General features: G+C 35.9%; 1 protein-coding gene across 1 annotated transcript in view; it reads left to right on the top strand.

Moving 5' to 3' along the window:
* LOC121426034 (cytidine monophosphate-N-acetylneuraminic acid hydroxylase-like) overlaps nucleotides 1-22322 on the top strand; it is a 51163-nt gene extending 28841 nt beyond the window's left edge. The window contains exons 8-17 of the mRNA XM_041622163.1: nucleotides 1009-1090; nucleotides 4718-4855; nucleotides 7061-7196; nucleotides 11451-11588; nucleotides 13941-13988; nucleotides 14601-14727; nucleotides 18584-18706; nucleotides 19614-19729; nucleotides 20185-20315; nucleotides 21698-22322. Of these exons, the coding sequence (XP_041478097.1) occupies nucleotides 1009-1090; nucleotides 4718-4855; nucleotides 7061-7196; nucleotides 11451-11588; nucleotides 13941-13988; nucleotides 14601-14727; nucleotides 18584-18706; nucleotides 19614-19729; nucleotides 20185-20315; nucleotides 21698-21891 (1233 nt within the window). The 3' untranslated portion in view covers nucleotides 21892-22322. The remainder of the gene's footprint in view (nucleotides 1-1008; nucleotides 1091-4717; nucleotides 4856-7060; nucleotides 7197-11450; nucleotides 11589-13940; nucleotides 13989-14600; nucleotides 14728-18583; nucleotides 18707-19613; nucleotides 19730-20184; nucleotides 20316-21697) is intronic.
* Nucleotides 22323-23731: the final 1409 nt, after the last annotated feature.

The raw sequence follows: 23731 nt of genomic DNA, 5'->3' as shown, positions 1-23731 counted from the left end.
GAGCTTTGAATCAGCTCTACAGTATGTATAGAAAAAAGTAAAAACTTTTTTTTTTCCAAAATTAAAATTTTGCTGTGCCTAAACTCATCTTTCGCATTCCTAAAGTACTCAAAATGAAATGATTATAAAAGGTGATAAATTGTTATTACGGTTGTACCTACATGTACATGTAACCTCACCCTATAACCTTGATAAAATGTAATTCAGTAAGAATGATTAAATAGTTTCAGACAAGTCAATATTAAGTCCTCTATAAGATTGGTTCATAGTTTTGAAGAAAAAAATTGTATTTTAATAGTCCTCTATATTAGTAGGTACTATAGTAGTGCATTTTGCTATCCTATTGTCAATGTGTGTAGTTAAAGCAAATGTCAGTAAACAAAAAATTGATCACTCTGTTAGTCTGTTTGCCCAGTGTCAACAATATTTCAAAAGTGCAAATATGATTTTACAGGATTCTGGTGTGTTTACTGTAATCATCAAAAGTGGGTAATTTGTTGTCCAACTGGAGATATGATTGATTTGTTTGATTTGGTCACCGGGTCAAGTGTGCATTGTGGTCTGCTGGTTGTGACTTGCGCCTTTGAAAAGAGGTCGTGGGTTCAAATCCCAGCCATGGTGTAATTTTCTTCAGCAATGAATGATTCCAGGTTGTGCTGCTCTTAACCAGGTGAGGTGAATTGGTACCTGGCGTGTCGACTTCAGAAATATTAAAAGAATGTTGTTTCTCAACAAGTTTAGTATTGGCCTTCAGACTCTTGCCACTCAGACCACAGGCTTGGCAGCACATTATAGCTTAAATTTGGACAATTTACATGTAAATATTGGTACAGACATCTTACATGTACACGTAAGAAGGAAAATGGAAAAAAAAAATAAATAGGATATTGAAGTTCAAACTGTGCACATTTGTTGGTTATCAATTTGTGTATAACACTTTGTATTTTTTTCTCCAAATTGCCTTTAATACTGGTATTGATTATGAAATTTAATATTCATTACATTTAGATCAACAAGGATACTCGTTTTATGATCATGATGGATGGTGTTCATCCTGATATGGATACGTGCATTCTTATTGACTACAAAGGTAAATAATTTCCATTCTGCCTTCATTGTCTTTCTTCTTTGTCTTCTTCTTCTCCTCCTCCTTCTTCTTCTTTTTCTTCTTCTTCTACTTCTTCTTCTGCTTCTTCTTCTACTTCTTCTTCTTCTACTTCTTCTTCTTCTTCTTTTTCTTCTACTTCTTCTTCTTCTGCTTCTTCTACTTCTTCTTCTACTTCTTTTTTTCTTCTATTTTCTTTCTTTCTTCTTTTTTCTTCTTCTTCTTTGTTCTTTCTTACTTCCTTCTTTCTTTTTTTCCTTTCATCTTTCTTTCTTGTTCTTATTCTTTCCTATACTCTTTTGTGTTCTTTTTTTCATTATTCTCCCCCCCCCCCTCCCTATTCATGTTTTTTTCTTATATTTTTTTTTCTACTTCTATATTATTCTTCTTTATTTGTCTTCTTTTTTCCTTTGTGTTCATCTATATTAAATTTGTACTCCTTGCTTTTCTTCTGCATATTCATGTTTCCCCACTTTCACTTTAAAAAATTATCTTTCATTTTTTAAGTCCATCTCATGTTTCTGTTTTCTACACTCCCACCCATCTCGCACATTCTAACTATTGAAATAGACTTTTCTCATATTTCATCTCTCCTCTACTCCCAGTTTATCTCTGCACTTTTTCTTGTCTCTCCACTAATCCTTTTAATTGTTCTCCTTTATTGTTATAACACACCTCTCCTAGTAATAACTTTTGGTTTATTAAGAAAACCCAGCTCTTAAATTTGTTCCCATTCCAGTCTTCTTTGAGAGAACAATGCTGATCTCTTCATACTTGTTTCAAGTTCACATGAATGGTATATGTAATCAAAATAAATATCCACTCAATTCAATGTTTACTCAACAAACAAAACACTTGACAAGAATTAGTGTACCTATACCTTTTGAAAATACTTGATGAAAAAAATTCTTGGCACGTGCAATTGAAACCCAAATATAGGTCGACAAACTGAATTATGTATTGATTCTGCATGCGATGCTGGCACACAACTACCGGTATTTGCCACCATTAATTGTACCAGTACATATAATCTATTGTGCTTACACTCTTGCACTCCTAATGTTTATTGAGTGGTTACATATACCATTGATAGTAAACTCATTGATGATTTATCATGCTTCAGTAGGCATTGTGTACCTTTCAGTACAGTGCATCCCACAAAAAAAAGGAAAACTGGGATTCCCAGTTATATTTTTCAACATAGCAAAGTTTTTCATTTAATATATCATCATCAAATTTAGCTTTTCTTCTTCAATTTGATACCAAATATGATGTGAATAGCTCACGCATGGAATGTCACAACCAATTGCGCAGAAAAATGCGTCGAGATTTGTTAACAACAGTTAAAGAGAAATGCCAGTAGTTGCAGTAAACACTGATTTCATGAGAAAGTCTGTAAAACCAGGCTTAATTGTCAGAATATCATTGAGGATCTAGATCTGGTACACTTACATAAGCTGAACTTTGTGAAATCTTGAAATCTACGCTGAAAAATGTTCACACTGAAGATCACAAACACAGATAGGCACACGTGGGACAGTGTATTAATATTGCTGGAATAAAGACCCGACGGAAGTGACCGAATCCGCACTTATTTTGCTTATTTCTCAGCAATTACACAATTTCTTCCATAATCCTTTGGCACATATTTTTTATTCATACAAACAGGCACTTGGGTGGTCATTATATTAAATTCTGTAAAAAGTCATTTTGAGATCGTTACCAAAACTGGAATTTATCTTTAAGGATGCAATGACCTTGCATAAGGAAGGGATGGTCATATTCTTTGAAAGTTTCTTTCACTAATCTGTATTATAATGAGAGGGGATGATGATTCACAATGTGAGTTTCTCTGCAAATCGTTTCTAACACGCCTCGGTATTTATTGGTTTTACTCGGCAATGCATGATCAATTAACAATTAGTGTTTGGTCTCAAAACATGGAAGAGATTTCATTCTTATTTGTTTATCACATGCCTCAGTATTTTAATGATTTAAATCCACAATGCATAATCAATTCACTTAAGTGTTTGGTCTCAAATCAAGGAAAATATTTCATTTTTATTATGTGTAAAATTTATGATCTAAATGTATTCAATGGTTGTGATATCTCATTCTTAAGACCGTTTTTTTTTATGGGACACACTGTATATCCTAAGTGTGAGGAGGTAAACAATCGATCACAACCATTGTGTTAATACAAATGTATTCAGACACGACTCTGACACATATTAGGACTATTGTCCAGTGTTGTGATAATATTTTGCATTGATGGAGGCAAGGTTTCGAGGTCTCAGGTGTCATAGCACACAATGAAGTATGATTCATCTTCCACAAGCATTCACAATGTCAGTGTGTCTTTGGTGTGGGATTAAATGAAGTGTACTTGAATTTTTTGAGAACCCTTTAATGAGGTGAAGTGCCCTATTAAAAAAAAAAGATACAATGATACAATTAGGTCTATTTGGTCTGCATGTAGTAAAGTTTTTTTTTTTGAGTTGGCTTAATTGTCACCAAATCATGGTAGATCTACATGTAGAGCTGCTTAACCCTTAACTGGGGGGGGTCAATTTCAACCCCCCCCCCTTGACGAATTTCATCACCACGCCGTTGTGCAAAATTTGTTGACCGTAACGCTTGCTGACTTTTCACTTTGAAGTATTGCACATCTTTTAAAACCAAATTTAAGATGCCCGGGTACGGGTGTCCATAAATAGGCATGTCAGACCCAAAATTGCTTTTAAAAAACGTGATTACGTGTACAAAGTCAATGCAAATTGTGTTTTGCAACCGAAAATCATTAATGTACGATTATTTCTACTTTTGTTGGTTTAAATAGATTTATTTCATGGTATTTATGATTGCAAAGGGGTCCTTGACAAAGCTAATTGGAAAAAACAATAAAAGACAAAAGCTAAAAAAACAATGGAATACATAATGATTTAAAAAGCAATGAAATATGGAAATTAATTATGTTATGGCAATTTTTTTTAGATATTTGTTAGAAACCAAATTTAGGGCGAATTTCATACGCTTACCGGTATTTGCATACTTAATTAATGAAATATATATAAACAAATTTCTCGAAAATTTTTCTATACAGTCTTGTAATTTGCATCTGGCTCTATGCACATGCAAATTTTTGCGGTGATCGTGCAATTAGCAGCCTAGATCTGAAGGGTGGGGTCAAATTGACCTCCGACCCCCTCCCCCCCACCTCCCCCTCCGTTATATATTGGTCTGAAATAGCCCAGTTAAAAGGGGGTTAATATACTTCAATCCAACTGTGAAATAATGAAGTGTCGGCCGAAAAATGACTAAACCAAAGAACACCACCACGGATATAGGCACATGTGGGACAGTGTATTATTATTGCTTGGAAAAAGACCCTACATGTACATATGTTTGGAATACCATGCTTGTGTTTTCCAATTTCTCAGCAATTACACCTTATCTACCAGAAACATTTGGCACATTTTTTTTAATACATATGAACAAATCAGATGTCATTTCATTTGATTACATGTATGTTCAAGCTCCTTATCAAATAATTTACTGCAACTTGCATGTATATTCATATCTTACTATAAACCTTTATTATCAATCCTGTAGGCCATCTTATTCTGAATACAGTAGACTGCACCAATCCTAATGGGGGCCGCTTACCTGTAAACGTTGACATCATGCTGAGTGACTTTGCCGGCGGTGCTTCAGGCTTTCCTATGAACTTCTTTGGTGGAAAGTACACAGGTAAGTCGTTGAGGTGACGTAACGTTTTCTCCGGCGACAGTTGCTTCGGGCTTCATTTCGCCAGAGATATAGGGCCCCGGGGAGGGGGTGGCGGGGCACTCAGTATATAATGTAGTGGGTATGTGCCGCGGAGGGGACCCCAATTTTTACACTCAAATTTCCGTTCCAAGGAAAAGCATTTTTATCTTATTGAGAAAAGAACAAAGAGAGCCTTTCCAAAGCATAGCATTTTCTTCTTATTGAGGAAAAAGTAGAAGAAAATCCGCTCCAAGGCTTCGCATATTTTCCGTTACGCCGTTCATGCGGTATTGATCTGCTACAATGAAAAGCGGCCGTAATTTTCAGGTCAACGTTAAAGTTTACATGCAAGACTCTCTTATGACACCTAACTCCGCAACCGTAGGTCGCTTTTCAACCAAACTTGGATGGTAGATGGACTTTGGGGACCTGCATGATATGCTGCAGTCGGAGGTCACATCGTAAGGTCAAAGGTCATTTTCAGGTCAACGTTAAAGTTTACATGCAAGACTCTCTTATGACACCTAACTCCGCAACTGTAAGTGACTTTTCAACCAAACTTGGATGGTAGATGGACTTGGGGGACCTGCATGTTAGGCTGCAGTCGGAGGTCACATGGTAAGGTCAAAGGTCATTTTCAGGTCAACGTTAAAGTTTACATGCAAGACTCTCTTATGACACCTAACTCCGCAACTGTAAGTGACTTTTCAACCAAACTTGGATGGTAGATGGACTTGGGGGACCTGCATGTTAGGCTGCAGTCGGAGGTCACATGGTAAGGTCAAAGGTCATTTTCAGGTCAACGTTAAAGTTTACATGGAAGACTTATGACACCTAACTCTGCAACCGTTAGTCACTTTTCAACCAAACTTGGATGGTAGATGGACTTGGGGGACCTGCATGTTATGCTGCAGTCGGAGGTCACACAATAAGGTCAAAGGTCATTTTCAGGTCAACCTTACCCAACTCCACAACCGTAAGGTGCTTTTCAACCAAACTTGGATGGTAGATGGACTTGGGGACCTGCTAATTATGCTGCAGTCGGAGGTCACACAATAAGGTCAAAGGTCATTTTCAGGTCAACCTTACCTAACTCCGCAACCGTAAGGTGCTTTTCAACCATACTTGGATGGTAAATGGACTTGGGGGACCTGCATGTTATGCTGCAGTCGGAGGTCACATGATAAGGTCAAAGGTCATTTTCAGGTCAACATTAAAATTTACGTGCAAGCCTCTTGTTATTCCATCCCAGTCATATTACAATGAAGTTTTGATACAATTCTGTTGCATGCTCTCGCGAATCACGATATTTCTGGATATTTTCATATGTGGGCGAGACACAAAATCGCTTTTGCCTTGTTCATAGTCAGTCAGATCTGAAAACTTGTCACACATTAGGGACCCGTCTTACAAGATTGATCCAATCAACTTCGACTATATGGAAATCCATCATTGTTATCATTTTTTCTGCATGAAATTTGCACAATGTCATTTGTAAACAAAGCGGAAGCACATTGAATTGTCAAGACCAGATTAATGTTTAAGTTTGCATCATATCTAGCAAACTTTTACTATCATTATTGTTGAAACAGCTATAATTCTTTGTCCATTATTTATCCCATTGTATTTGTGGTTTGCAAGTGTGATATTTTACTAAAAGACTGTGTATTAAGAAACTGCAGAATCACAAGGAAACAATGGTCAATGGTGATGGTACGTGTGCAATAAAGCTTGCTGCGGCCCTCTTGAGCATCTTTTGACTTCTCTGATAATGGAAAAAGTTTGAATGTGGAATTAGAGTTTGAGTTCTAAATCATAGTTTTCTCTGTATGAGAATTCCCTCTATCTGCAAGGCTGGCAAGTCTCCCTGAATGTCAGGGCTACTTCCTGAAAATTGACTGATTTGTTTGTGTGAAAAACTGCAGATTTTCAACATCTCCCTGATTCATACATCGGTTTCTCTCATTAGATTGTGTGTAATCAAGGAAGATAGTTCTCCCTTCTTCCACAGTAAATTCTTCCTCAAATGAGAATATCATAGTTGGTAGTTCTGTAACTGCCTTGTGTTGATATAAATTATTCTTATCTTTACTTTATCTACTTGATTGAAAGCTCATGTTTGTATATTTGACAGTTTGAAACCGCACTTGACGTTTATCATTCAATATTTGCCTATTGTGACCACAGAGGAATGGAAGGAGCAGTTCATAAAGAGAGAGCGTAACAAACTTCTATACTACAAGACTCAGGTAGTACGGGATGTCAATCCAACCGTCTACTGTCCCTTTGCTGGCTACTTTGTGGAGGCACATCCTTCAGATGGGTAAGAATAGTCTACAAATTCTACTTTTAAAGGGTCTTTCCTTTCTAGCTTTCTAGCTTTCCAGGAACTGACTTGTCATTATATATGTCGCAGAGGCAAGCAACTTTTATTTCGTTGTATGTCAACAATCATCTGCGGATCGATCAAATTCTTTTGAAAAGACGTTAAACCAAAGTTATTATGATGTCAAATTGCTTGATTTAGGACATCATAATAAAGGGATGAACGTGCATTGATTTTGATAGCACAATTTTGGAACACGTCTTTGGACTTTAAACTTACAATACACAGTAGTAGCATTAGTAGTGTGATTTGTCTCACCTTGACTGAGCACTAAAGCTTTGTCTCTTCATATCTATAAAAATAAGACTTTCATCTCTCCTCTTTTCCTGGGGGCGGTGTGGATAGCTTGGGACTGTCTGTGATGTCATGAGTTCGTCCACACAGCTCCAGACTTAAACTTGTAAAAAGTTTTTCAGAGTAGTAATATCTTTTTTGTTTTTTGTGTTTCAGCAGCTTTAGTGCCTACAGGTTTGTTTGTTTTTTAATGTCTGTCACCGTCTCTCCCACTCTTTTGGCTCTCACGTTACTAGTAATCCTCAAGTCATGTGAAATTTATGTTTATCATGCTTGTGAATGTCTAATCGCATATGATTGCTGAGCAGAAAAGAAAAAAATAGACTAAAATCAAGAGTGTCCAATGAATTTTGATTTTTTTCCCCAGGTTTCCACATGTGCATGTTAAAGGAGGTGACAAGAGACAACCCTTTGATGCATCATTTTCAAGCTGTTTTTTCAATTTCTAAAGTATCATCATTGGTATGCCAATAAAGCCTTTAAAGTGGCTATTGGTTGCTTGATATGTAAATTTTTTATGTTAGAACTCAGCGACTTATCAGTTTTACATATACATAGAGCGTCAGGACAGGCAATCATTTGAAGCACCCTTTTCTCGCAGATTTAGACTATTCAATATTGTCTTGTAGCTGGATCTGTGATGAAGAAGATTGTGAGTACCGTTATTCTAGAATTCATTGGTTTATTAACTTAAAAATTTTTGTTTTGTTTGTTTTCAGGATGGTTCTAAGGTGTGACATTCTGTTCTGCTTTACTTTGTTGTTGTTGTTAGTATTATGTTAGTTTATTGTTACTTATGTTGAAACTGATTCTTTGAGTTTTATTCCTACTTGCATATTCATTCCTAGGTACTTGCCGCATCCATACCACATACTAATGTTGTTTTGATGACCCAATTTATTTTGTGTTTGAACAAGCTTCCTTCTTTTAGTTTAAGCCCCACCATCATTCATTTCCTTTCAACTACATGTATGTTATTATTATGATGTAAGTGCCAACTCTAATTGCATTATATTTCATGTTGTTTTGTTGATGTTGCATTGGTTATTTAAATTTTTCTTATTTCCTTGTCTGTGTATGATTTTGTTCTGATCATTTTCTTGTCCTTTCAATGAATTGGAATAATCACTGCTTTTCTTTCAAACCTTATTTAAACATAACAGTATTTCTTGAATCTCAATATAGTTCTTCTGATTGACACTTATTCTTCCCAGCACTGGGGATTTATTGTTCAGATAAATATTTCTTAAAAGGGTGCTCCAGGCTGAAAATAATAGGATTTGAAGCAGATACAGAAAAATCAGATAAACAAAACGCTGAAAATTTGATCGAAATAGGACAAGGAATAACAAAGTTATGACATTTTGAATATTTGCTTTATTTCGGTGAAACAGTTCTGTGCATGTCTTCATGAATATTCAATGAGCAAACTGACGATGCCTTACCTCCACTTGTTCTTTTGCATATTGTTATGTGATATTTTTCTCCCCCAAGAACTAAAAAAAATTTGATTATCAATTGATAGTAAATCAGATATTTATTGCAGCAACTTATATCATTATATGGTAGACCTATCATTCACATTTGTTTTAAAAAAAATGAAATAATTTTGGATTCATGTAATTAAATAAGAAAGAGAAAGTGGGGATGTGACATCATCAGCCCATGAAATGAATATTCATGACAATGTGCATATAAATGATTTGCAAAAATATTGCTGAAGTTTAAATTCAATGAACTTTGTGATTTGTTATCAGATTTCGATTAAATTTTCACCATTTTGCTCTGTGAATTTTACTCTTTTTGTTGAGTTAGATGTTAGATATTGTCTGGAGAATCAATTTAAGATTTTCAATTCTGACTCACAGCTCATGCTATCTTCGATGTCTTTAATAATCGTTTTGTTATCGTTCGCAAATTTCTCTAGCAAAATTGATTCAACATCTTGTGGCAAAAAGGAAGACCATCAATCAATTGAACACTTGCAATTAATTGCCAAACTTATGATTGATTTTTATGACCGAAAAATTGACTTGCAATTGATTGCAAGTTTCCCAATTAAAAAAAAAAAATGATTGACCCCACAAGCATTTAGCCGTGAGTCAGAATTGACAAATTAGATAATAATCAACTGAACAAGCTTCATGTTCTTGTATTGTGCAATGCATGAACTGAACAAAAAGAGCTTCTAATAGGAAGTTTGTGGTACATTCTGGTGATATATTCATCTACGTCGAGGCATGGAACATTGTTGCAATTGATTTTGGAGAGCTTTCCGTTCCTACAGACATCTTTCTGTCATAACTTCTACACATTTAGAAGGTTGTACCTGCCATGAATAGGTTTAGCTATAGCAAGCATCATTGGAGATGGAGATACATCAAACGCTTTTCTTTGAAACCATGTTTAACCCTATCTAGGCCGGGGTATTTTGGGAGTTCCTATGGCCGGGGGGGGGGCCTCCCAGGCCCCCCTAAGATCTCAGCCATCAACCGCGCGACCGCGCCGAAAATTGGCACGCGGGTTTCCTGGGACATAATCAACAAGATTGTATAGTAATTTATTTCAGGCGAATCGCTATTAAGTGATTATGCTAATTTATGCGTAATTAGTATGCGAAATCATACTTTTTCCTCTATCTCCCTCAATAAAGCTCCAAATGTACTAATTTTGGGTAGAGAAACTCTTTGTGGTGTCCTTAGCAAGTGTACATGAAAAAAATTGTGATATCAAATCATTTTCTTATGTATTATATTGTTTTTTGCAATTATGTATTTCCTTGTTTTTTGGACCTTTTGTTTTTTCAATGAAATTTGTTGGGGACTCATCTGTGATCTTAAAAAGCAGAAAATAAATACATCTAGACTAGCAAAACTAAAAATGATCATACATTTATGAATTTTGGTTGAAAACACAATTTGCATTGACTTTGTACACGAAATCACGTTTTTGAGCAATTTTTGGTCTGACATGCACTCACATAATGTTGCGTAATTTCGGAACCACGTACCCGGGTGACGCAAAATTGGTCTCAAAATTTGCGCAAGACTTGAAAGTAAAAAGTCAGCGAGCGGCGCTTTCAAAAAATTTCACACAGCGAAAATATTGCGCGATTTGTTGAGGGGGGGCCTCCGACGCCCCCCCGGCCTAGATAGGGTTAATGGTGTAAAGATAAAATATGTTTGGTTTATTATAAGTGATAATAATAATTCTTATTCACCCTGGCTAGCCACACTTCAGCTCTAATAAACTGTTTTCCCAGCTGGTCATGTGTATATGCCTCCTCATTTTTTTTCTCACAGATTGTACTTTGTAGACAAAAGATTCCTGCCTAGCTACAGAATTACCAGCCATTTACAAAGGAAAATTTGCTTATTTAATAACTACCTTTTGGGGTATTTCATGGAGCTGTTCATAAGTTATTTATAGCAACTTTATGAATGACCGGTGATCCTTTCTTAGTCACCCAATCAACATCAATGGAAATTTGATGTGCATATTAAAAAGATTATTTACCAGTCATTCATAAGATCGCTTGTAACTTACGAACAGCTGTATGTAAAGACCGCTCGGTCACTTGCTCACTTCTGCAGAGGCAAGTTAAAATATAGGTTTCAATATTTCTTGCATTGTGATGTGAAAAGTCCACTGGGCACATGTAGTTGCAGCCACAAGTGAAATATACTCAGTCCATTGCATTTTGACTCATGTTGAGATGAATGTCGTGTGAAATGATTAGCTTTAGTCGCATAAACTTTTCTCTTAATGGTACAGGAAAACCTCACAATAGATTATTTTGACATTGATGGTACTGTATGAATGTATTTTATTATCCTTATCTTATCATCAATATATTCCATCATTATTATTATGATTATTATTTTATACTATTTTCAGCTACATCCGAGAGACCAATACGAAGAATGACGCAGCGACACTCAATGGTCTGATTAACAAGTATTCACCGGAGATCAAGACATGGACACCTAAACCCGGTGCTGTCCTGGACCTACAGAAGGCCATCCAAGGAGACAGGTATGATCTAGTACTTTTTGATCTATTCTGGTGTAGTATGCTTTCTTTGTATTATCTTCTTTTGCCAAATACATTATAATGATGATATTGATAGTAATAGTGATAGTAATAATAAAGACAGAACATTAGTAATAAGAATATTAAGGATGATGATGATGATGATGAAGATGGTGATGATGATGATGATGATGAAGATGATGATGATGATGATGATGATGATGATGATGATGATGATGATGATGATGATGGTGATGATGATGATGATGAAGAAGAAGATGATGGTGATGATGATGACAATGATGATGACGATGATGAAGATATTAAAAGATAATAATTACAATGAAAATAATGAAAATTTTAAAGCAATAATGAAAATTTTAAAGCAATCATTTAAATAGATATTCAAGGTTGTTAAAGATAAAGATAAGAAGAGGAAGAAGAAGCAGGAGGGGGTGAATGGGAATATTATACCTATTCTTCATTGGATAAACAGTCTAATACAAAAATTCTCTGTTGATTTGGATTAGTTCTTATGTGAAGGCAATCATTTCAATGTCAAAATTTTTTATACCACAAATGTAGTTAAATTGCATACTAAATTGATAGCATATGGTACCTGCATTTAGAAGGCAAATTCGGTACATGATATTTTTCATGGGGAAAAAACCTTGGTTTTCTCCTTTCCATTTGTCTCCGGGGGACTAGCACCTGGCTAGAGTTCATAACCTTAGGCTTAGGAGAATAATTACCATTGAAAAATGGTGCAAACAGGAAAGCTTGATCCACATAAATGAACAAAAGATCAGTGGTTTCTCTCAACTCAGAAATATTCAGCGCACAAAGAGTCAACTGAACTCGAACGCACGTTAGGTAGCTGGTCATAGGGTTCCTTCTACATGTATACACAGGGTCAATTTACCTCCTTTCGTGGCCCACTTAATAGTACATGCACTCGGGCAGTAGTGTGGGGACACAGTGATAGATGGCCTTCCACGTAATAAATCTCTGCTGAACTTCGATGTACGGACATTTAGGCCATTATAAATTCCTCCACATACATTTTAGATGTGTATGTGACTCAGCTCTTAAAGGGAACGGTCAGACTTTTAAGTGACGTCTTTTGCATGGATATGATGTATGTATGGCTAGTCCTCATCCACTTCCATTCATATATTTTCTTCAAGTAATGATTCCTATCATTATTTGATATTATTCAGCAAAGGAACCTTTCTTGAACAATCTTTTTTCTTTCTTAAAGAATGAACAGAAAGCAAAATCAAACAAGGCAAAATCGAAGCTAAAGTGAAGAAAAAGTGCAAGGAATTCAAAGCTTTTTCTTTCTTTTTTTTACCCTGTTATATTTTTTTGATTTCCGATACAAGCATTATTTTTAAAAAAAAAGTTGTTTAGTTTTCTTTCCTTTTTTTCTCACACAAAGTATATTTCCTTTTCTACACTTTCTGCTCCAAATATCTCGTAAACAGTTATGAACCAAAAGCAGAATCAAACAAAGCGAAACAATGTGATATACATACACTGTGCAGCTAATGCTAGTAGTGATTTCCCAATTCAATTGACTGGTAATCTTAGGTTTACCGTAATATCTGATAACTGATCAGAGCTTTTAATTACATGTACTTGCATTTTTTTCTTCACTTTAGCTTCCATTTTGCCTTGATTGATTTTGCACTCTGTTCATTCTTTCAGTTGAGCAGCATTTTTAGATTGTATAATACTGAAAAGCTTTTCAATCTTTTTATTCAGTTTGACATTCTTCTAACATGAATACTATCATGTAACCGTCATGTAACTTGTCATGTATCTCATTGTGTTCATGTACACTTTTTTTTCTATATATACCCAAATTATTTTAACTGAGATTACAAATAACTCAGCATGGTCCTTAAGTCAAAACCATTGTAAATTTCAAAGGCTATATTCAATTCATTTATTTTCTCTTTCAATCTTTTTACATTTTCAATGATAGTTCAATATACATATTTACAAAATATAACATATAAATCATTTCTATAATACAATAATAATCGAAATGAAATCGAAAGAGAATGAGACCAACTAAAAAGCAGAGCTTGTAGGGTGAAGGCCCCCTTTCATAAGTACATTTTATAAATAAAAAAATAAGATAAAATAAAGAAATAAACAATACATATATAATGAATAAAAAATAAACAAAAATAAAAATAAATAAATGAAAATAAATGAATCAGTATACTCTGTATACAGAAATCATAAAACGATTAAACATATTTACCAAGAGAAATTAACAAACACATTTATATTATTTTATCCCTTATTTCTATCTAACCTTTCTTTTCCCTTGATCTGATTCAGTGATTACATCCAGGATCCACCAGCAGGAACCAAGGTCTTCAAGGATAGGTGAGGTCATTTCTTCTTTTCTTTTTTCGATTTCTAGAAAATATTCAATATTGCACAGATATGTTGCAGTTTCATATCCATGACTTTGTGTAGATAATGTAGTCATGGGCTTGTCCCTTAAATTGTTGGTGAATGAAGTAGTAAGCAAGAGGCCACCAGGCTTCATCTGGCGCAGTTGAGAACACCAATAGTTGATGCAATTTAATGTATACAATTCTATACTTTTTTGTTACGTAAGATTTATATTTATATTTTATTTCTGACAATTGTAAGCGCTGTGATACTTTTTGTGTATAGCGCATATAAATAACTGTTATTATTATTATAGTGTTTTCACTGCAGTGGTAGCTACACTTGTTATGGTTTTTATACCGGTAATCACACACCAGGGCTCGTAACACATAGCTTAGCAATGATCGTGAAACTTTTTCTATGATTGATTCCATTGACTACAATGTACAATCAGTCATGAAAATCAAGCATACGATTAATCGCTAACCTTTTGTTATCAGTCCCAAATGTGTATTTAGAACTTGATGTACATGTACATGTATGCATAGGAGATACATATTAAAAGAAAAACTATTCCATATTTTCGTTATCCTGTTATAGTTGGGAGTTTGAGAAATATGTCAATGGTGTGAACGAGTCGATCGAGCATGAGATCTTTGCCTACCCTGAATGGATCAAGGAGTACTACAAGTGGGCTCACTTCCACAGCTATAACCTGGTAGTCAGGGTGAGTCTAATCTCGATTCTGCATCTGTTTTGTTCATCATAATATTTATCCGTATTTTAATCTCTCATTCCTCGTTCATGAGCAAAAGTACAGGCCCATTACTCTACAAAGGTAACTTATCAGTCCATTCTTAGTCCTGAAAGATTGACGCTAAGTCACTTCAAGTGCATTTCCTACACGGAAATTAGTACATGGGACTGTACTGTGTATTCTAGTGTTGTGAAATCACTAGGTGTCGATCTTTCAGGACCAAGACGGGACTGATAATTTATCTTTTTTATTTTCAGCAATTGAGATTAAACCACTTTTCAAGAATATTGACTTTGGAATAACATTTCATATAAATTTTCATATTCGGAATGTGAATTTTACCAGTATAATAGCAAATGAGAGCAAGTTGTTTTGTCTCCTGTTTCAACTTTCCAGATCAACTATTTCCCAACTCGATCAGAGTAAGGTACAGGTACAGTACGATACATGCGTCGCTTGCTTTGACTATTTGATCTTTTCCATGTTTTAGAATTCTATTTCTACGCTCATTCCTTCATTTCTTACGCATTTTTGTCTCACCTGCATAGCAGAGTGAGACTGTAGGTGCCGCTTTTCCAACGGCGATGGCGGCAGCATCTTCAACATTGAAATCTTAAGCAAGGTCAAGTTTTGAAATGTCATCATAACTTAGAAAGAATATGGACCTAGTTCATGACACTTGGAAATAAGGGTAATCAAGTATTACTGAACATCTTGCCAGAGTTTCGGGTCACATGACCAAGGTCAAAGGTCATTTAGGGTCAATGAACTTAGACCATGTTTAGGGAATCAATATCGAAATCTTAACCAAGGGTAAGTGGTGAATTATCATAACTTAGAAAGTAATGGGCCTAGTGAATGAAACTTGGACATAAGGGTAATCAAGTACTACTGAACATCTTGCCTGAGTTTCGGGTCACATGACTAAGGTCAGAGGTCATTTGGGGTCAATGAACTTTGGCCATGTTGGGGGTATTTGTAGAATTGTTGTCATAACTTTGAAATTTTATGGATCTAGTTCATAAAACTTGGGCATAAGAGCAACCATGTATCCCTGAATATCTTGTGCACATTTCAGGTCACATGACCAAGGTCAAAGGTCATTTAAGGTCAATGAGCTTTGGCCTTGTTAGGGGTATTTGTTGAATTGGCATCATAACATAGAAAGTTTATTGATCTAGTTTATGAAACATAGACAAAAGGGTAATCAAGTATGAATGATTGTTTTGCACACGTCCTAGGTCACATGATCATAGTCAATGGTCATGTTGGGTCAGTGGACATAGTATTTTATTATCATATGAATGTTTTCTTTGTGAATAATTATTCAATAGCTGTTTTCAAAGTCAGCTCTGCTGCTATATCAAATCGCTTTATGCAGGCAAGACTGTCAGAGGCATTGCACTTGTTTATATTAATATGGCCTTTCAGAAGGTGAAAATTTATTTCAATTATGAGAAAGAATTTAAGTCTTGTTTGTTTTCTTGAATTGAATAGAAAACGATCATTACGACTGATTACAATTACGATCGATTACAGCAATACTTATTCAACCACACTTTTACACCAAGTTTAGCTTCAAATGTCCTCTCATTTTATAAAGAAAAAAAATTAATTAATGTTCATGCAAATTTTGAAATTGATATCACTTTAATCAAAGATGAGGCCAAAGCTTTTGTAATTGATTTTAGAAATATTTTGTGTGGAATTCTTATTATGCACAATCACTAACCAATAAAAATGATTTTGTACTTAAATTTCTGGAGTCCCTTCAAAGTTAGATGATGTTCAATATTACTTGGTAAAATTAATGTGCATGGAATTTTTATGCCAAATCACCAAACCAAGCCTTTTTGTTTGGTTTGGTTCGGTTCAGTCCGGTCCGGTCCGGTCCGGAAGTACCAAGTTCGGTAGCTTCCTTCGGTTGGGCAGTTTGGCTCCTGCACTAGGAGTAGGGCACCCAAAACTTTCAAAGATCGCTTCACGAATAATGGTAGTGTCATCTCCTATGCTAAGACTAGTTTAGGGAGGCAGAGCATTCTTGAAAACCACGTCGCGAGGTGGTTTAATGGTTTGGAAGATTGCTTCCAAGACTGCTTCGAGTGCTCCTGTTAACCCATGGACCCTATGGTGAACCTAACCAGACCAGGCTTTTTGGGGTGTTAAAAAGCTGGGGAGGGGTGAATCAAACCCCCTCCCCCCCTTGAGATCTCGGCTGCTGATCACGTGAATGCTGTGAAAATTGGCATAATAGTAATGTGGGATGTAATCTACAAGGCTGTTTGGTAAATTTTTCCAAAATAATTTTTCCATGAATTAATTATGCTGATTTATATGTGAATCATATTCTTTGCTCTAATTCACTAAATAAGCTCCTAGAATGCTGATTGATTTTTTTTGCGTAAATAGTCCTTATACATTGCTAACAAATTACAAATGAAAAAAATCCAGGTTTGAAAATGATTTTTTTTAATTGTTTTATGAATTTCTTATGTATCACTTAGGGTTTTTTTTTCCCCAAAATTTATAGCAGAACCGTTTTGAAGCACAATTCTGCTAAAATGAATTAATTTCAGCTGATGAAATTAAAAAATAATCAAATCGTTATGAAAAAGATGAGAAAATTCAATCTACATGTACATTGACTATGTACACAAAATCACGTTTTGGAGCAATTTTGGGTCTGACATGCACTTACGTAATGTTGCGTAATTTTTCAACCGCATACCCGGGCAACGTAAATTTGGTCTCAAAAGATGCGCAAGACTTCAAAGTAAAAAGACAGTGAGCATCTCGGTCAAAAAAATTCGCACAGCAGAATGGTCGTGGAATATTTTTTGTGGGGGTAAATCGATCCCCCCCTTGGCGGTTTTAGGGATAACACATTGAACTAGTTTCCATTAAACTTGTTTCCAGAAAACTAGTTTAAGGACTGTAGTGAGAATGGGGTCTCTTACATTATCTTTATTTTCTCCTATTCCTCATTCATAAGTGCAAATTGTTCATTATTGTGTGTAGCCCCATAAAGCTTTGCTTTGGTGGATGGTCGGTCCATAATCTTGTTACGCTCTCCTTTCTGACTCTTAAATTTGATTTCAATTTGTTTGCAAAGCTCTTGCTGATGTTTGTTCTGATACCAGCTTCAAATGTTTGCATTGTACATGTTCATGCGTGCTTGACTGGATAGAGTTTTTCCGATCAATATTTATGATTATGATAATTATGAGGATGAATATTTTGGGGGTCTGACTAAATATTAATGATGGCTGTGGTTGTGATGGTGGTGATGATGATTATGATGATGATGATGGGAGATGATGATGATGATGGTGATGATGATGATGATATAGATGATGATGATGATGATGATGATGATGATGGTGATGGTGATGTGATGGGGATGATGATGATGATGATGGTGGTGATGATAATGAAGATGGTGGTGGTGATGATGATGGTGATGGTGATGATTGTGATGGTGCAGGTGGTGGTGGTGGTGGTGATGATGATGATGATGATGATGATGATGGTGGCATTTGTGGTATTCATGATGATCATGATCATGATGATGGTAGTGAAGATGATGATGATGCTGATGATGATGATGGTGATGATGATGAAGATTATCATGATAGCGGTGATGGTGGTGGTGATGATGATGATGATGATGATAATGATGGTTAGGATGATTATGATGATAATGATGATAATGATGATAGCGGTGATGGTGGTGGTGGTGGTGGTAGATATATATTTATTTTCTAATAAATCCATTGTATTCCCCCTCCCCTCTTTATCGTAATCTTCCTCCCTGTTCCATTCACAGATGATAGAGACAGATGATGACTTCAAGGAGATAGAAGGAGGGTACAACTTCCTGATTGATTTCAATGGTTTAGAACCTGAATTTCCCACCGAGAGACCAAGCAGAGAGCATAATTACCTTGAGGTTTGTGAAATTGAAACTAAAATCACATTTACCATAAATTTAAACCTTATGCCTCGTTCCCACTGCCTTGCAATCCATTATAAATGCCACATTTAGCCTTTCGTAACCTATCGTGAAAATTTTGGGACCATTCAATTTTTTTTCTTTTGATCAATACAATTGCCACGACTGATATGATATCATCTGATATGATCACAATTGTTACTTCGTGATCAAGACCACCGTTTTAATGTGGCACAAATCGTGAGAGTGGGAACTTGGTTATTATGGGCTGAATTCATTGCTGACTCTGATACATGTATGTTTAACTCATGTGCACTCTTTACTTCTTTGATCATGGTCTGAAATTAAAGATTGAAAATGAGAACTTGACATGATTATATTCAGAGTGTTATTCTTTATGTTATACATTCATATGTGTTTTTGTTTTTAACTAATTCTTGTTCTTTAGCACTTTAGAACACAATGTTCTTTTTGCATGCACATGTGATATTGTATAATGTCAGCTGTAATTACAGCACTCATAACATTTATGTGTTAACACAGCATTTAGGATGGAGTTTAAATTTTCTTTTCTGATTTCCAATTCCTTGATTACATGTATATAATGCATAATATAGGATTAAAACACAATATTAATGCGTAACATGCAGATAAAGGTAGGCAAGCACATGCTAAACACTCTGAACAGACCTGTTTAATCTTTAGATTTTCCCAGATTGACTGTATTTTTGCTTTCATTTTCACAATTTTTTCTTGCATATTCTTTCTATGAAGTTTGAATTCCTCCCAAATTCCTTGACATGTTATTCTGTTTTCTATATCATGGATCACTGGGAACTTACCAATTAGGCTACGTTAAACCAAAATTTTATGGTCTGGAATAATGTCTTCCTTTTTATCCCAGATCAAGAACAGGATAGGAGTGCACAGACAGACTGTACTGAAAGGGCTCTTCTGGGATGACCTATATATAGGATTCAATAACCAGATCTCAAGGAATCCGGATACATTCCATTATCTGTAAGACATGTAGATGATGATATGAGGATGGGTGGGTGGATGGATGGATGGATGGATGGATGGATGGATGGATGGATGGATGGATAGATAGATAGATAGATGGAGAGAGATAGGATGGGTGTATGGATGAATGGATGGAGGAGTATGCATTAGATAAGTAGTTAAAGAGAAGGGTGCAAAAATGAAAGGAAGGAATACTACACTTAAGTTCATAGAAAATGAGAGACTTGTTCCTACAACATAACACAATCACCCTCTACATAGACAATTAGAGATTTGCATATTTTTGGTGATCAAATTTTTTCAAATAGCCATAACTTTGTTCCTTGTATGAATTTTTCTTCCGTTTCATTGGGGTTTTTTTCTTTCTTTTATTTGCTTACTCACAAGCCATTTTATTACTAGGGTTAAGTTCCCCTTAAGTATCGTTTCCCCAAACTATTCTCCACATATAGGTTCTGGAATCACATGCAGATCTTACTGCCATTCGAGCCTCCTAATTGGGATGAATTCCTGGCCAAGATGAAAGCAAACAACAGTCCAAGGAAGGACGTCTGGAAACCATCTCATTCCCAGAAAGCAAATGGTAAGATACACAGCTTGATAATTAATTATTAGAGTACATGTACTTTCCTACTAAGGTACCATAAGGTGTGGTCTAATAAGGATTTTCTAATGCCCGGTTGACACTTGCACGCTTTGTGGTTCCCGCATAGTTTGCGCATGGGCACGCACTCAAGCGGGCCAATGCGCGAGCTATGCGTTCCAGCTTGCGGATAGGTGCGTGGCAGTGCTTGAAATGCGTGCCAAAATTTTTTCAACATGTTGAAAATTGTGGCACGCATTACAAATTCGTGAACTATGCGCAACCTAGCTGTGCCACTGCGTGGCATTGAAATAGAAATTTCATTGCGCAAAGAATAGTAGGCACACTGCTGGGGTAGTGGCACGCAGTTCACGATTAGTTCACGACAGGGTCGTGCATACTTTACTCATAGGTCAAGCATACTTCACGCATAGTTCACAAATGATATGCGTAAAATTGTGAGTGCAGACCACGTGATAAGTATGAGTCGTCCTAGTCAACAAACGCAGAGGGTGTCAACACAAGAACGTTGAATATTTAAATTTGCGCTAGATACGTCACAGAATAGGGTGTCGAGAATATTTGCTGAAAGCACGTCGGGACATTGCGTGAACTATGCGCAAACACTGCGTGAAATATGCGCAAACATGTCGGGACATTGCATGAACTGATATAGCCAAGTCGTGCCATAAAGTGTCCCGCACTGGCACGCATCAATGCGGAGCAATGCGTGCAAGTGTCAACCGGGCATAAGCTGTACATTTTTATTCCTATCAGGTTCATGTAGATTGAGGTGCAGTAGAGCTTTACAATATGCATTTTCTTTTTCTTTATTTTTTTCTAACGTTACCATCATCCAATGAAGAGAGCAGTAGTTTGTGACTGCATGAATTATGATTTTGTTTCTTGGGAGGAGAGTATGGGCCAGATTTGTATTTGCCATGAGTTTTTGTACAGCAAGCATGAATGAATATAGCTGTTTCTATTTAGAAGGGAGAATGTCTTTGTTTTTTACTCTTTATTAAACTTCATCTTCTTTTCCTTTTTCTATTTCTTTCTACATCCCCTTTATACTTGTATTTTCTCCATTTCTTCTCTGTTTCCTCTCCTCTTTCAACCTCCTTTGAATCTCTTTGTCACTTGCCTCTTGATTATTCTCTTTCTTCCACCCACCAACGTAAACCTCCTTCCCTCTGTCACCATCTCCACCGCGTTTTTATTCCCCAAACCACTGTCTATATTCCCTTGTCTTTCCTCCCCCCCCCCTCCTCAACTCTCTGTATTCTGTTTGTGCCTCTTTTTGTCTGTGTTTCTTTCTCTCTCTTTCTCTCACACACACACACCTCTCTTTCTCTCTCTGCTCTGTCCTTCCCTCCATTCAGGCAATCACAATGTATACGCCGGAGGAGACAACGGACACGCCACCACGCTGAACGGCAAGCACGAGCCGCTCAAGAACGGAGGCCACGGCACCGCCAAACCCTCCGGAGGTAACAAAGGCGACCTCATGTCGTGGCTGGTCCCCGTCGGAGTAGCAGCTGTAGCCGCTGGCATAGTACTCTGGAGGATGAAATAGAGGATGGGGGAGCAGCGAAATGACGCGGCTCGGCTGTTGATCGATCGAATCTTCCCAGTGGATTTCATACTGTTAGTCATACGTGTATTCTATGGGCAATTCTGTAGAAGAATCAACCTTTTTGTACATCTGTCCCCCTTACTTCACTTCGTAAACTGATCTAAGTCATGATCATTTGAGAACATTACAGACTGTCACAAGAACCAGAAATCAAAGACAGAAGATTTCAAAAAGGTTTCCCAAACAAAGGATCGGACGTACATATTTTATAGAATTGCCCCTATGTTCTTATTCCATCCAGTGATGCCAGACAAGGCACTTTAGGTGCATAGAAGAATTAACTATTGAATGATAGCTTGTGTATATCACAGGGGCCGCGGAACCGGGGGGAGGCTTCAGGCCCCCCCCCCCCCCCACTTTTTTCCAAAACCCTGTACAAAAACATAAAAATGACCACATTATTGTGATTTTTAGCATGCCGTCAGCCCCCCCCCCCTCACTTTGAAAACCGTTCCGCGGCCCCTGTATCATAAAAGATAATGCAGCTTTATTGTATATGTATAGTCATAGAAGGAGCAAACAAAAACAGAATCTTGTCCGTGCTTATCTCTGATCTTCGTCCACCATTTTCGTCTTGCTTTTGCAATATTTATTCAGAGTCAAATATTTGTAGATAGTCTCTGAAACCTTTGAATGGATTCACTTTTTTCTCAAAAAAGGCAATTGCTTATCTTTTTTGTGTTATTTATTTAGAATAGTCTTAACCAGTACTCGGGATGTTTGTTACAGCAGCCTATTACACAGGACTATTTAAGCTATTTATGTCACATCTATCAATATTCTTCTGTAAGATTTTAATATATTTGTCAGTTTTGGACATATTTCATTTTGTGAAATCATATAAAATGAAATGTGAAACAAAAACATTTCAGAAAATCTGTGCAACTGTGATTGATCAACCTAATGTTTGGGATGTGTTCATTTTTTTTATCAATCATTTTGCTCAAGTGATATTTTAAAGGATCATATATCATAGCAACAGTATTCTATTCAAATGAAATTAAGTGTGCTAAATCATGTTAATCAAAAATTCAATTTGTCATTACTGGTAAACTTACGTGATATTTATCTGAATTGGACTTCAATCAAGTTTACTATCATGGTTTTTTTTTTTGCTTTGTTTTGGTTTTTTTTTGCTAAATCATGGGATATGATTTTGAAAAGTACACAGAATGATGAATAGTGGGTGTTGCAGAATCACATTCACTTTAAATGACAATAATTGTGTCAATTTTGGGAATATCTGTATTTTATACATTTTTTTTTGATTTGGCCCAATCATGTGATGTTCTAATTAATGATGTATTAGATTCATAAATGGAATTGTTAATATATTATGATGGTGTACATTATAAGCATTGTTGTAAATTTGTAGCAGATTACCATGACGATTTGACTCGACAATCCTTTTTCATACATATTTGCTGGACTTAATGATTATATTTTTATAAGTTACTGAATACAGGGATTTGGTTTGTTTTTGTTCACTTTTTTTCTTTTTTTTTAGTTGAAAATAGATCAATGCTTTGAATGAAGTATCTATGAATTGAATATTTTTTTAAGGTTTATAGTACTTAATGGAGATCATGTTATGAATATATATTTGTGTAGTGATTACATTTATTGATAAATACAAGGTAGTTACAGTTTTTAATATTTCAAACTAATGGGTGTTTTTTGCCTATTGAATTATTTATTTGAAATATGTTTGGTCATATTGTCATGAGATATTGGCTGTGAACTCAAACAAATCTGTGCCCCGTCTTACAAAGAGTTGTGA

Source organism: Lytechinus variegatus, chromosome 13 (assembly GCF_018143015.1).
Source record: "Lytechinus variegatus isolate NC3 chromosome 13, Lvar_3.0, whole genome shotgun sequence".
In the NCBI taxonomy this organism is placed as follows: domain Eukaryota; kingdom Metazoa; phylum Echinodermata; class Echinoidea; order Temnopleuroida; family Toxopneustidae; genus Lytechinus; species Lytechinus variegatus.
The sequence above is the reverse complement of the archived record's forward strand: the minus strand, read 5'-3'. Positions and strand labels throughout refer to the sequence as shown.